General features: G+C 41.4%; 1 protein-coding gene across 5 annotated transcripts in view; it reads left to right on the forward strand.

Moving 5' to 3' along the window:
* The window catches only part of ppp1r12a (protein phosphatase 1, regulatory subunit 12A), a 55,655-nt gene that overhangs the window by 20,066 nt on the left and 22,567 nt on the right, over nt 1-13,022 (forward strand). For all 5 annotated transcript variants that reach the window (XM_034112423.2, XM_034112421.2, XM_034112425.2 and 2 more), the window contains exons 2-8: nt 3,383-3,513; nt 6,019-6,137; nt 11,368-11,527; nt 12,095-12,239; nt 12,323-12,397; nt 12,525-12,616; nt 12,815-12,972. In XM_034112423.2, the coding sequence (XP_033968314.1) occupies nt 3,383-3,513; nt 6,019-6,137; nt 11,368-11,527; nt 12,095-12,239; nt 12,323-12,397; nt 12,525-12,616; nt 12,815-12,972 (880 nt within the window). The remainder of the gene's footprint in view (nt 1-3,382; nt 3,514-6,018; nt 6,138-11,367; nt 11,528-12,094; nt 12,240-12,322; nt 12,398-12,524; nt 12,617-12,814; nt 12,973-13,022) is intronic.

Raw genomic sequence — 13,022 nt, forward strand, 5'->3', positions numbered from 1 at the left:
GTAATATCTGGCATAGTTGTCCGCCCTGTAACAAAGTCTGATGAACCCAACCTGTTAACAAGTCAATCTGCACCTGGAGGAACTCTGTGCCTTCACACACACACACACACACACACACACACACACACACACACACACACACACACACACACACACACACACACACACACACACACACACACACACACACACACACACACACACACACACACACACACACACACACACACACACACACACACACACACACACACACACACACACACACACCACACACACACACACACACACACACACACACACACACACACACACACACACACACACACACACACACACACACACACACACACACACACACACACACACACACACACACACACACACACACACTGTCAGATAAGCTCAGTGAGGCCTTTAGCAGGCACTCTTCAGCTCTGGCCATATACGGCGTTGTAAACGGCCCAAATTTGGACAAGGATTCCAGCCAGATAGTCGTGTGCCCCGAACGTGAGGCCGCTGTGTGTTCATGTGTATCTGTTTCCCTTGTCAACGCTTGTGTTGTCATAGTAACCCCAGGAGAGGAGCGAGACAGTCCAGGCTCAGTGGTGAGGGGATTGGGGTGGCAAAGTTTGGTTTGGATATTGCTTAGTGGCAATTGGTCTTGGATTTCAAGTGTTTATTTATTTCAACAGCTGCCAGTCAATGAAAGACACTGTTGTCTTTTCATTTCCATACAAATATGTATGCAAATGTCCATCCAACAAGATAAATGTATTCTTCAAAATATATAATCATGTTTTTCTGGATAACAGGAGTAGTTGAGTGGTTGGCAGTATTTCCCAACAATAAAAAGGGTTTTTACTCGAGACATTTGACACTAGGGCAAGTCCTTGGCAGCATATGTTTTAGGGGAATTGTCTCCTTCATTATACCGGGAACCAGAGAAAAGGGACAGGAAATGTGGGACTGGCGATGACCTGCAACAAAGATTCATGGTGAAACCTGAACAGTGGAGATATTGAGAGAACATGTTTGGGTTCCTCCTCGGCCAACTGAATGCCACCAGAGACATTTTGCTTGGCTTTACACATTGTTTTTTCATTCATTATGCAGAAACCTATAGATATAACAATCAGAATACCTTTATTAGTCCCACAGAGGGGACATTTGCATCGTTACAGCAGGAAAGAGCCACATATGTTACATATGTTAAAAGAAAAGTGCTAAGTTATGATATATAAAAAAAAACCTTTTCAAAATACAAATCCTGTAACAGTTCTTAGGATTTAGCAGCCAGGTATATATTACAGTTATTAATGGCATATCAGTGTTTCCCACAGATCTGAAATATAATTGGGGTGGGGGGGATTTGAGGTATCGTGCAACAACATAAACCTTTCTGTCGGTCGCTTGTTAGCAGACCCTTCACGCAATGGGAGAGCACACGGGTACAGGCAGGGCCCATAGTGATAGCCCTATAGTTTAAATCTACTACCCACAAATAAACATATGGACATGGGTTACTATTTTAAACTAATTGTAAATGTATTTAGGAACCTATCCATGTGATTTTAAGTGGGGGTGGATCTCAAATCCTCCAAGGGGGTCCGGTAAGATTTATTTTTAAATGCATCAATCTGGTGCATTTTGAGGGGAAAATAAAGAGACTAGATCTATGGGACCACCTATATGAAACAGAACTGTATACATTTCAATAATCATAAAATTATGGCCATAACCAATAACATACCATATCCAATACAAAAAACATTGAAACTTGTTTATTTATTTATAGTTGTGAGTGTGTCTGTACTCCTGAATCAGCCTCTCCTGTCTCGCTCTTCTCCCCCCTGCTCCTCTTTGAGGCAGCAGCAAAGACTAGTTTTAGCTCTCAACAAGTTTTAAAAGTGTATCTTACCTTTTTTCACCTAGTTAACTTTATTTTATTCATGCATATTTTACTAATCACTACCCTCTCAAATGGAAATATGTGTTTACATAAATGGTGACCAAACCGTTTGAGACCCTCTGAGAACTTTGACTAAGTTAACTATCTAAACACAGAGAGTCCATTACCTCACCTGAGCTGAGGTTATCCCGAGCTTGAATGACACACAGAGACCAATCAAGGGCTTTGATTTATGATCTGTATGACAGTGGCCATGTTGGCAGGCCACATCATGTAAACAGCCAGTAACCCTGTGTGAGGCAGGCCCACATTTGCGCAGCGTTGCGTTCACAATACATTAAAGAGAAATCAAAAAATCCTCAGGCCAGTAGGCCACTTAACAGGCCAAGCCATCGTGAAACCCCCCGGTCCTCCCGATGGCCAGTCTGGGACTGGGTACAGGAGGAGTAGAGCGAGGGATCATTGTCCACAAGTTAATCGATGACATCGTGGTTGCAAACGAAAAATAAAAATAATAATGATAACAACATTTTAAAAATACCTAATGGGTCGCGAAATATACTTGGGCGGCCGTTAATATACCTGTGCGGCCCGCCCAAGTATAGTTTGTGTGGGAAACCCTGCATATATGTATATGATGATGTATGTATTGCACATAGTTTGATGGTATTTAACAGCAGCAAGTGTTATACAAACAATGACTGTACAAAACTTGCTTGGTGCAGATTAGAACTTTTTAAATCATTGTTTGCCTTTCAAACCTAGGCTGTTTTGTTTCATTATGTAGGTAGAGTCACAGCATCTCCCTCTTTATATGTCACCGAATCCAAAATGAGATCCCCCCCCCCCCCCCCCCCCTGTATGTATGTAATCTGACATGCCCTCTGCGAAAAATGTAGTGAACCTTTTTTCAATGTAGAGCTCTAATGGTTTTACTTTTATTCAGATTTTCCTTGAGGTGCTCCAAATGTCCTCTTTCACGCCCTCATGTCTTTATCCAAAAGACTGGTGTACATTCTGAAGGCTGTCCCTAGAACAAAAAAAAAGACGCATATTCTAATAAAGGAAGGAATAATGGAGAGGAGCTCATTTGGGGGGCAACATTTGCTGGCAAAGAATGTTTTACTTTTGCTTAAACATAGATATTATCACACGAAAGAAATGTGTTTTTAATGTGCAGTTCAATGAGTGATAAGCAAACGCAGTCTTTGAACATTTTTTAAATATTTACTTTTTGTATGAAGCAGCAGTAAATAGACACAACGCCTCCATCCATCAGCAGTACTACGATATGTGGTATTTCAAGCTCCGTCTGCAGAAATAGCCCAACAGTTCTGAACGCTCATAGCAATGCTTTTTCAATGCAAGCTGATTGTAACCATCCTACTGACATAAGCTCATGTATTTGCACACACACACAACAAGGGCAGTACCTTACTCACCTTTTTCTTTTTTTCTTTTCTTTCTCAGGCATGCATAGATGACAATGTTGACATGGTTACTTTCCTGGTGGAGAACGGAGCTGCCATCAACCAGCCCGACAATGAGGGCTGGATCCCCCTCCACGCTGCAGCCTCCTGTGGATACCTGGACATAGCAGAGTGAGTATCAAGAGGCCAGTTTATTCCGTTGCTAAGAAGCAGCAGTAGTATCTGTTTCATCATGTTTGGTTTCAGTTAGCTAACCCTTACATCCTTTTTTTTTGTAACTGTAGCACTCTTCATTGTTGCTTTCAGAGGTCCAGCTGCTACTATACAATTTATTTGGATTGCAGTGCACAAAGTGACACAATGGCCGGCACTGCTAGGCTCCAGCTGAGGTCTACACTCTCCTGTCACCTCTCTAAGACCCCCATTAGTGACCTCTGTCCTGTCTCTGGCAACAGATTGTCTACTAAGAATGGCCTAGTCTTGCAATGTCAAACCCTTTAATATAATCTTGTTTTTACCTCAATTAAATGTGTGCGCATATTCAGCATTTGTATCAGTCAGGATCATTTGAGCTCGCATGGCAGAATCAACCAACATAAGCAATTGTTCTCCGTAGCACACAGTTCTTGTCACATTTTGACTGCAGCAGCGGCCCATCTGATAGCTCAGATATAGTTAGTGATGTAATCAAATATGGAGAGATCAGGCGGCTATATCTGGAATCAAGCTCTAGAGTTTCACTGTAGTATTCTCTTGCCCCTAGTCCTTTTCAGGTAAGAACTCTGCGCTCAGGGCACAGAACACAGAGATGTTATCGGAGTATATTTAAACAGGCTGAAGAGCTCAGTTGTACTCATTGTTCAGCACATAGGGAGTGTGCTGTGACCTGCTTTACTTCTGTGTTACATTACAGGAACATGAAGATGTAGCCTTCCTATTGATGTCTCCCAAAGAGACTGAATGTAGGAATATACACACCCATTTAGAGATTCTTTCGAGTGAAATTCTCTGAATCTCTGTGTCCAGTAGGCCTCATGAACTCTGCATAGGCACTGGGCTAGTTTTACAGAAAACAAGAAGTTTTTTGTTGTCGCATAATGAACGAAAGGGCAAGTGTTTGGCCTGAAACTGGTGACTAATGGAGATATCATGTCATGGAGAGAAACTCTGCTGCTTGTGTGGGTGGTGCGCTCTCAGTAGACACATTTTAATCCCAGCAGGACTCTATCTCTAAGCTCCCAGTGTCACCACAGGTTAAGGAGCCCACAGTCAGACTCCACACCCCAAACCATCAAGTACTGCTGTTATATAGGCAGAATTGAAAGTCCAATTAAGAAGATATAAAACTTTGTAGCGTAACTGCGTCAGTTGGTTGCCATTTAGGGGGGGGGGGGGGGGGGAGTCGTAAGCTCTGAGCCCATCTCAAGTGGTGTCGGCCTAATGAGAAGGACCCGAGTCTCACCACAGCTTAATTGGAAGCAGCTGAAGTCAAGATGTTGAATGGGTGAAAAGGCCTTAAATCTCTGCTGGGGGGAGGACACAAATATAAAGCGTTAAATCAGTAAGGCATGGTCCACACACATATGTTTGTATTCTTTCAAACTGTTTTTGCAACTTAAAAAATGATAATGATATTGCTTGAAAGGCCAATGAGCAGGTTCTCACACTCTCACACCACAGAGACATGCAAAAGGTGGGTTTTCAGTGACCTAAAAATGCCATGTGGGTGTGTACCAAAGGCCAAAACGCATAGAAGACGCCAAGTTTTGGAAAAAAATAGTTGTTGACTTGCCATTGAATGCTGTGTTTGGTGCTTATTTTGATTGTCTGCTTCCGTTACGGGTTTTAGGGTTCAACTCCAGGTCTTTAAAAAAATTATGCAGACAAAGACTTATGATGTTTAAACTACATCACCAATAACATTTCCACAAATTGCCCGTTCATGTAATTGGGGTACACTTTTCGCTTGGGTGAACTCCACTTAGCACCTCGTAATTTGTTAGGAGACCACCTAGTTGATCCTGAGTCTTAAAATTCAGCACTAAAATGGGAATGAATGCTTCCATTGCATGTAGTAGCAGTTATGACTTACTAGATGGTAGTTTTTTTTAACAAACAGCCACACACCTATCGGGATTTGTGCCACTCCTTATTCATTCTCCTCTTTTTATTTATTGTTTAGGTGTGGCATGCTCACTCTGTTTGCACAGCCTTAGGAAGACCCTCTGCAACTTAAATACCAACATGTGAGCCATTTGCAAACACATATTTGAAGATGTGCTTTGGTTATTTATTTACCCTGTGCTACACACGAGCAAAAGCTTGCGGCCTTTTCTTTCATCCCCCACAGAATTTTTTTTCAATGTTGTTGGGAATTTGTGACACGCAAAAGAGATGCAGACTGTAATGTGTGGTCAACTAATGTTGGCACTGAACCAAAAGTAACATTAAACAGCTCCTGTCCTTCAACTGTTTCCTCATCAGAGGAAGTGACAGTTGACTCTACCTACTTCCTTTTCACCCAGACAGAGGCTACAGTTTTACCTCAAACTTTTCAGTAGAAAAATCGACCAGACTACCTCTTTCAGGAAAAACACCACTTTGGAAAGTGTTATAAGGATGTCTATATACATATCATGCAGGGTCCTATGTAAAATGTGTGTGTGGTTTTTGTAGGTATCTCATCGCCCAGGGTGCCAGTGTAGGAGTTGTGAACAGTGAGGGTGAGACTCCGCTGGACATCGCAGAAGAGGAGGCGATGGAGGAGCTCCTTAAGAATGAGATCAACAAACAAGGTACAGTATTAAAGACATCTTCAACTCTGCTGTCTGGTCTATGTTTGACTGATGGGTCTCCTTTCTCTCCCAACTCAAAGTATCAAAAAAAGTGAGTGAACACCTTGGTATTAAACCGTATCTTATATAACTACTTGGGTTTGGATATTTTCACCTGAAGTCCAATACTCAGTGTCTTCCACATTTTAATTTAAACTATAAACAATATTTTATTTTATTTTGTAGCTGTGTTGTTGGTTATGCAAGCTGTTAAAATAAATGTACCCGCCTGTTTGCCGGTTGAGAACAGTTATTGTTTTGTTATGTACGAGAATGTTGTCCACAGAGTTTCCATCGAGTGTCAGTCACCTGCTGTTTTGCACTTGCTCGCTGGAATAATTCTTACATAATATAGAATAGTGATCCAGCTGTGAGCACTCAAAACTGATAAGTCAAGTTTTTCTATTCTGGGATGGGGCATTCTTAAGATAATGAAGGCCCTCCCTTATGGTTAAGGGCCACGCACACACGTGTCAACTGGCCACAGGGGTGCACCTCAGCTCACTATTTGCCTTTTTTATAAAGATAGCTTTACATTACCATATTGTATGCTACATTTTACGAGTGCTCTGATCTGCTAGCAGTCGTTTTTTGAAGATTTTTGTTCTCAATAGTTTGATCACCGATCTTCAAAAAGGCGCATCAGGAGAGCCTATCAGATGACTCCTGAATCCTACATTTTAAATGTTTTCAAAACTCAATTCTCCAAGAGACACACACACCAGCAATTGTTGGAATCGTCCCAGAAATACTGATCTGAGCAACCTTACTACATTTATATACATGGTTATTGATGGAAGGTGTGCAACGCAACTGTGCACAGGTTTCCTATCATGAGAGCCCCATTAGAAATGTGTATAAGCACATTTCATTATGTAATATACACCATAATGCCTCCTCTGCAATCATACTTTTTCAAGTGTATTGTGCTCTAATGTTTACTTTCTAGTATCTGTAGCAACCCTTAAATACACATTCTCCCTGTAACTGTCAGTCTCCTCAGAGTTCTTTAAGTCGAGTGTTTAAAAGCACACGGCATACAGTGATAATTACACCCACGGTGCTGTTTGCATATTACGCTCCTGGTCTGTGTTGTATAACGGCGGTGAGACATGCAATCAAGCGAACCTCAAGTATCTTGGCCAGCGGCAGTTGTCAGCCTTCATTTGAGATCCCTGAGTGATGTGCTGCGCTGCCTCCTATAAGATCACTGACAGACCCAAAACCATACTTCATTTTCATTGTTCATACACTCATCAAAGCCAAACTACTGAATACCTTTTCATTATGTATTCAAGTTTGAGCTTTCTTTATTCTTCAATGCAGGCTTGCGTAACACTGCTTTCGAAGACACAACTTCAGTGAAGAGTGAATTTGCAATAATCCTGGCCTCAGGGCAGCTGCAGACAAACCGCAGCTCAGGCCTCTGTGTTCGAGGAAGCAGGCAGCATTATGCAACCGGCTGTTGTGTAACGCTCCTGTATGATTGTAATGTGATTTTCTCCTCTCAAAGACATACAAGTCATGGGGTTAAACTTATTAGTAAGTGGCCATGGTTTCTCCTTGGCTGGGACAACCTCTAGATCCTCTCCTTGACCCTGATTGGGTCAATTGACTGGACAGCCACCCAGCCTCCCCCTCCCCTCCCGTTTAGCTGCTTAATGAGAGCTGCTGAATGTCCTTGTAATGGGCTGAAGGTGGACAATCTCATTAGGGCTGCACGATATCGGAAAAAAATGACATTTCGATTTCCCCCCCCCCCTGCGATATATATTGCGATATGAGAACATACAGGAATGGAAGAATAGACCGTTTTTTTTCGCAAACCATCCTTTCTTGAACTTTAATGCTATACAATTGGTATTTTTGTAACCATATTTAACCGCATGAAGGATTTTAGTCACGGACGTCTGGATCTTAAGTTATCAGAGCAACAAGCTGAGCTAGCTCGGTTAGCAGCGCCAAACTGCCCTGGAGAAACACATGAAACTACTTTATTCAGTGTTTTTACCTTTTTAAGTTTGCTTTGGAGATTTGATTGTGATTGGTGGTTTGCTGTGCATGCGGAGCCTGCATGTCACTCACTCAAGTACCCCTGACATGAGAGCCGCGCAAGTTTTCCTTTTGTAGCAAGCAGCAACAATAATTGTAACATGACGTGTTTGAGTTTATTTGCCTACTTAAAGGTAGGGTATGTAAGTTTGAGAAACCGGCTTGAGATACACTTGTTATATTCCATGGAATGCTCTCAACATCCCGATAGCAATGAATATCTTAAGTGCTTTGACAAAAAATCCATACAAAAAAGTCATCTGTGGAAGCCGTAGTACTGTAAAAAGCACGACCAATCATTTTAGCAGGCCCGGCTTATTTTGTGCCCTCATTGGTCATGTGCGCGTTCGTGTGTGTTGGAGGAGGGGCTCTGTGAGGAAGGGGCAGATTTTCTCCGGTCGTGTATTTTCAAATTCTAGCGATCTGGAGCCGGTTTCTCAAACTTACATACCCTACCTTTAATATCACAAGTCCTAAAAAATGTGCACGTCCTGCGATGTGAATATCGCGCATATCGCGATTATCGTCACGACACGATATATCGTGCAGCCCTAAATCTCATACATGTTTCCACATCACACTATGGCTTGTAGCGAGAGGACACAGGGTTGACTTGTGTTACTGACATTATTTACCTTATCTCAAAAATAGTTGTTTTGCCCTTTTTTCAAAAAAACAATACCTCTGAGAATCCTTGTAATGCTTCAGGCTAGATTTCTGTACATATATTTCTCCAGAAATACTGTAGGTATATTGAGGTGAAGGAGGAGGAAGGTCCTTTTTAGGTCTATTGCATTTTCTCCCTATCTTCTCGTGTAGGAGATGTGCTGTTCTCTTGTAAATCTCATCTTTGAACCGCTGCCAACTCCTACACTCGGCTCTTGTTCTGTAGTCCTACTTAGAGACCATTAGGCCCCCGGCTTTTTATAGACTCAGTGTAGGCTACTTCCCAAGAGATCACGGGACGGATCTCTACCTGGACGTCTCCCATTGCCTACATTAACTGAACTGCCATAAGGAGGTTTAAGGTTAATTTCACCACATAGCATTTATGCGCTGTACTTCCTCCTATTTGTAAGAAAATACATCCCAACTCAGTTTGAATTATAGCATTTCTGTGGTGTCCCACCTTTAATGCCGGTAATTTAAGAATTACACTTTATATTCCTGGCAACGTATGTTCTTAATCCAACATTTAAAATGATGCATTTTGAAACCACTGCCCTACTACACCTAACGAAGCTGCAGTTTTGTAAAAGTTTGATTTATGATTCAGATTTGTATACCCTTTTTTTTTTAAATAAAGGAATGTTTACATTTTATGACGTGGATTACTAAATTACAGCTACTCTGATCAGCCACCCATGTTGAGGCAATGGTTCAAGCTGGGTTTGAAATGTGAAGAATGAAACTTGGAAACCAGTCAAACATAAACTCAGACACTGAGTCATCTTCTTCCCATTCGTTTTCACTTTTTTAGACTTCAGCCCACTAATGAGAAACATGTCCACCAGTTTAAACAAGTCAAATAATCCCAGTGCTTTGTTCAGTTTAAGCCAGTGTGCTGTAAAGTGGATTGTCACTGATTTTGAGGCCAATTGTCAAAAGATTGAAAGAACAAAAAGCTTCTAGCAGGTGTCTTAGTGTCTTTGTTATGGCTCAAGTTCCCTCTTCGTGCTTAACAGACCTTCTTGTGCTCATCTCCAGCTAGCAATGGCCAAACCCCTGAGTAGAGGAAGACCTTTCCTCTTCCTGGCCTTTTCTTAAGCAGAACTCGCAGACACAGATGTCCTCTTTCATTGGTTTAAGAGCTTGAAGCAATCTTTAAGCTTTCTTGAGTGTCAGGAAATGAGCGATGATGTATCCTCGGGAGTAGAATAAAAAACCTATACAATCAGCTGAAGTTCTGGCTCCGACCCCAGAGCTCTTCTTGGATCACTGTTTATGTAGTTCAACACAGTTAACACTCACGCAGCAGTACATTTCAGAGCGTCTCGTGTTCCAGCCAGGTATCAACAGGACAATACCGGCCTGTTTTCACTGCTGTACTGCACGCAGCTTATGGCTTAGACATATTGACCCACTTAAACGGCTGAGGCCTGCGTTTTGCAGCCACTATTTCTTCGACAAATTGACAGAATATTGGCACATAACCGTTTGCTAAAGTGCTTTACAACACCCTCTAGTGTTTAGAAAGGATGCCAGAATAATATCATGTCTGTGTTTCCTCTGTTGAGCCTTAAATGAAATGGATAACATTAATGGAAGCACTGGGGTTCACGGGTTGAATCTTGTGTAAAAGACTGTCATAATTGCGGTATCATGGTTCCCATGTGTCCTGGAAAACCTGGAGAGCAGTTCATAAATGTTTCAGTCGTTGAAAACACATGGGAAAGGTAAACCTTGTTGCCATGGAAAATTATTTCAACATTTGCTATTTTCATTTGGCTGAGAATCAACTACAAGGCTCTTTAAGTGTTACTAAAAGGGAGTAGTTATAATATAGTTGGATAACAATTAATGGGAAAACAACTATATGTAAGTTAAAGACTAGCTAATTGCTTACTTTTTTTCTTTGCTGGCATTTTATCTTTAAATGCTGCATTGTTTAGGTCAAACTGACACATGACTTAATATATTAAACTTTTGTTTTGCTAGGGTATTTGCTTGATTCTATGAATGAATCTTTCCTCCTTTCTATGCATTTAAGAAATTATTTTTGTATATTGTAGCCAAAGACTACATGTCTTTCAACAGACTTCCATAAACAATAACATGGTGGTGTTTTTCCTATCCTATCCTATCCGTCTACTAGGTAGATCCTCAAAAAAGATGAATAACTTGCTCTTGAAAACCAAGCAAATATTTAACTCATGGCTTTGCATTGAACTATTTAGGTTATCTCTCAACTGTGATCATTATTGAAAATCTAAAATAATGTATCCAAAACACTCACATTTTAATCTAGATGTAAAACGAACATTTTCCTTGACCAATACCTTGAGTGTGGCATGTACACGTTCCTCCATTGTCTGATCTAGGAGTCACAGCTTGTTCATGAGTAGCAGGTAATCCTCGAATGCCTCGTTGACCGTCTCTCTCTCTCTCACTCTCACTCGCACTCTCTCTCTCACATCAGGGGTGGATATCGAAGCAGCCCGGAAAGAGGAGGAGCGGATCATGCTGAGGGACGCCCGGCAGTGGCTCAACAGCGGCCAGATCCAAGACAGCCGGCACACCAAGTCCGGAGGAACGGCGCTCCACGTTGCTGCTGCGAAAGGATACGTCGAGGTTTTAAAGTAAGCTTTTGATTTCACAGGTAGAAGAAAAATATAACAACCAACTCTTCTGTTACACAAAGCCCTAACTGTAAGTCTCACTATATAATTGCTATCTATGTTAAGGCCTTGTGTCGTGTGTTTCCTTCGTTAATGCCAGACATATCTTGGTCTATGCATCTTGTTAGTGATTTGTCTCAGTGGGTTGTTAATAAGCTCCGCTGCTCGAGGAAAGGAACTGCAGCCACCTGTCCATCTGGTCTGGGAACCTAGCCAGCACACTTCATACTGCCATAGAAAGCTCTTAAGATCTCCGATGACTCAAATATACACAAGACAGCGATCTAAATGTTTCCCCCATCATAACACATTTTGCCAACCTCATTCTTTTCCAGTTTAGGGATGATTTAAGATTATCAGATTATGTGTTTTGGTATCTCATAAATCTGACCCAGGGTTACAATGCTGACGTACTTCTAAAATCCTGGACTTTATCAGCACCTTTTTTTACATATTATTTTACAGAGAGCAGAGAACCAGATTTTCAAATTCTAATAAACTTGTTTTTGTCTCTCCTTCATCGTGCAGGCTTTTAATCCAAACCGGGTATGATGTAAATATTAAGGACTTTGATGGCTGGACTCCTCTCCATGCATCAGCACACTGGGGCAAAGAGGAAGCATGTCGGATACTGGTGGAGAGTCTCTGTGACATGGACCTCATTAACAAAATGGTGAGCAAATGGAACAGTCATGAGTCCTGTCATTAAGAGATGTGCAATCCAGATTTTAGATACATTTTATTTCTTTCCCTCAGGGTCAGACTGCTTTCGATGTAGCAGACGAAGATGTTGTGGGACACTTAGAAGAACTACAAAAGAAACAGAATCTGGTAAGTCATTATTGTAATCTAATCAAATATACATGTTATTTTTTACAAGATTGTTTTGGTGTCTAATATTGTATGCTTTCCTGTCTTATCTCCTGTTGTATATCCTTTTTTTATTTTTATATTCCAGCTGATCGGTGACAAAAAAGACGTTAAGAAATCTCCTCTGATTGAAATGCCAACCACGGGGGATAACAACCAATCACTGAAACCAATCAAGAGGTATGTGTTTAAAGATTTATGGTGATAAATTGAAACTACTGACTTACTTAGTGTGAGGATTACATAAATATAACTAAATACGAGGCATAACTAAATACTACATTCTCTATCTACGTCTTGTTTTCTCCCTGTTACTGAATAATGTCCCACACTGATGCTGTAGTTCTGTACTGACGGTGTTAAATGTATTTGTTGCAGCAAAGAGACGCTGCTTCTGGAGCCAGAAAAGAGCGCCCTACGCATTGAGACCTTAGAGCCGGAGAAGGTGGATGAAGTAGAGGAGGGGAAGAAGGACGAATCGAGCTGCTCCAGTGAGGAAGAGGACGACGAAGATTCAGAGTCGGAGACTGAAGCAGGTAATGTGTTTGAGGGTAGTATTCAGATCCAGTACTAATGCCATACTGTA

This window comes from Pseudochaenichthys georgianus, chromosome 23 (genome assembly GCF_902827115.2).
Source record: "Pseudochaenichthys georgianus chromosome 23, fPseGeo1.2, whole genome shotgun sequence".
In the NCBI taxonomy this organism is placed as follows: Eukaryota; Metazoa; Chordata; class Actinopteri; order Perciformes; family Channichthyidae; genus Pseudochaenichthys; species Pseudochaenichthys georgianus.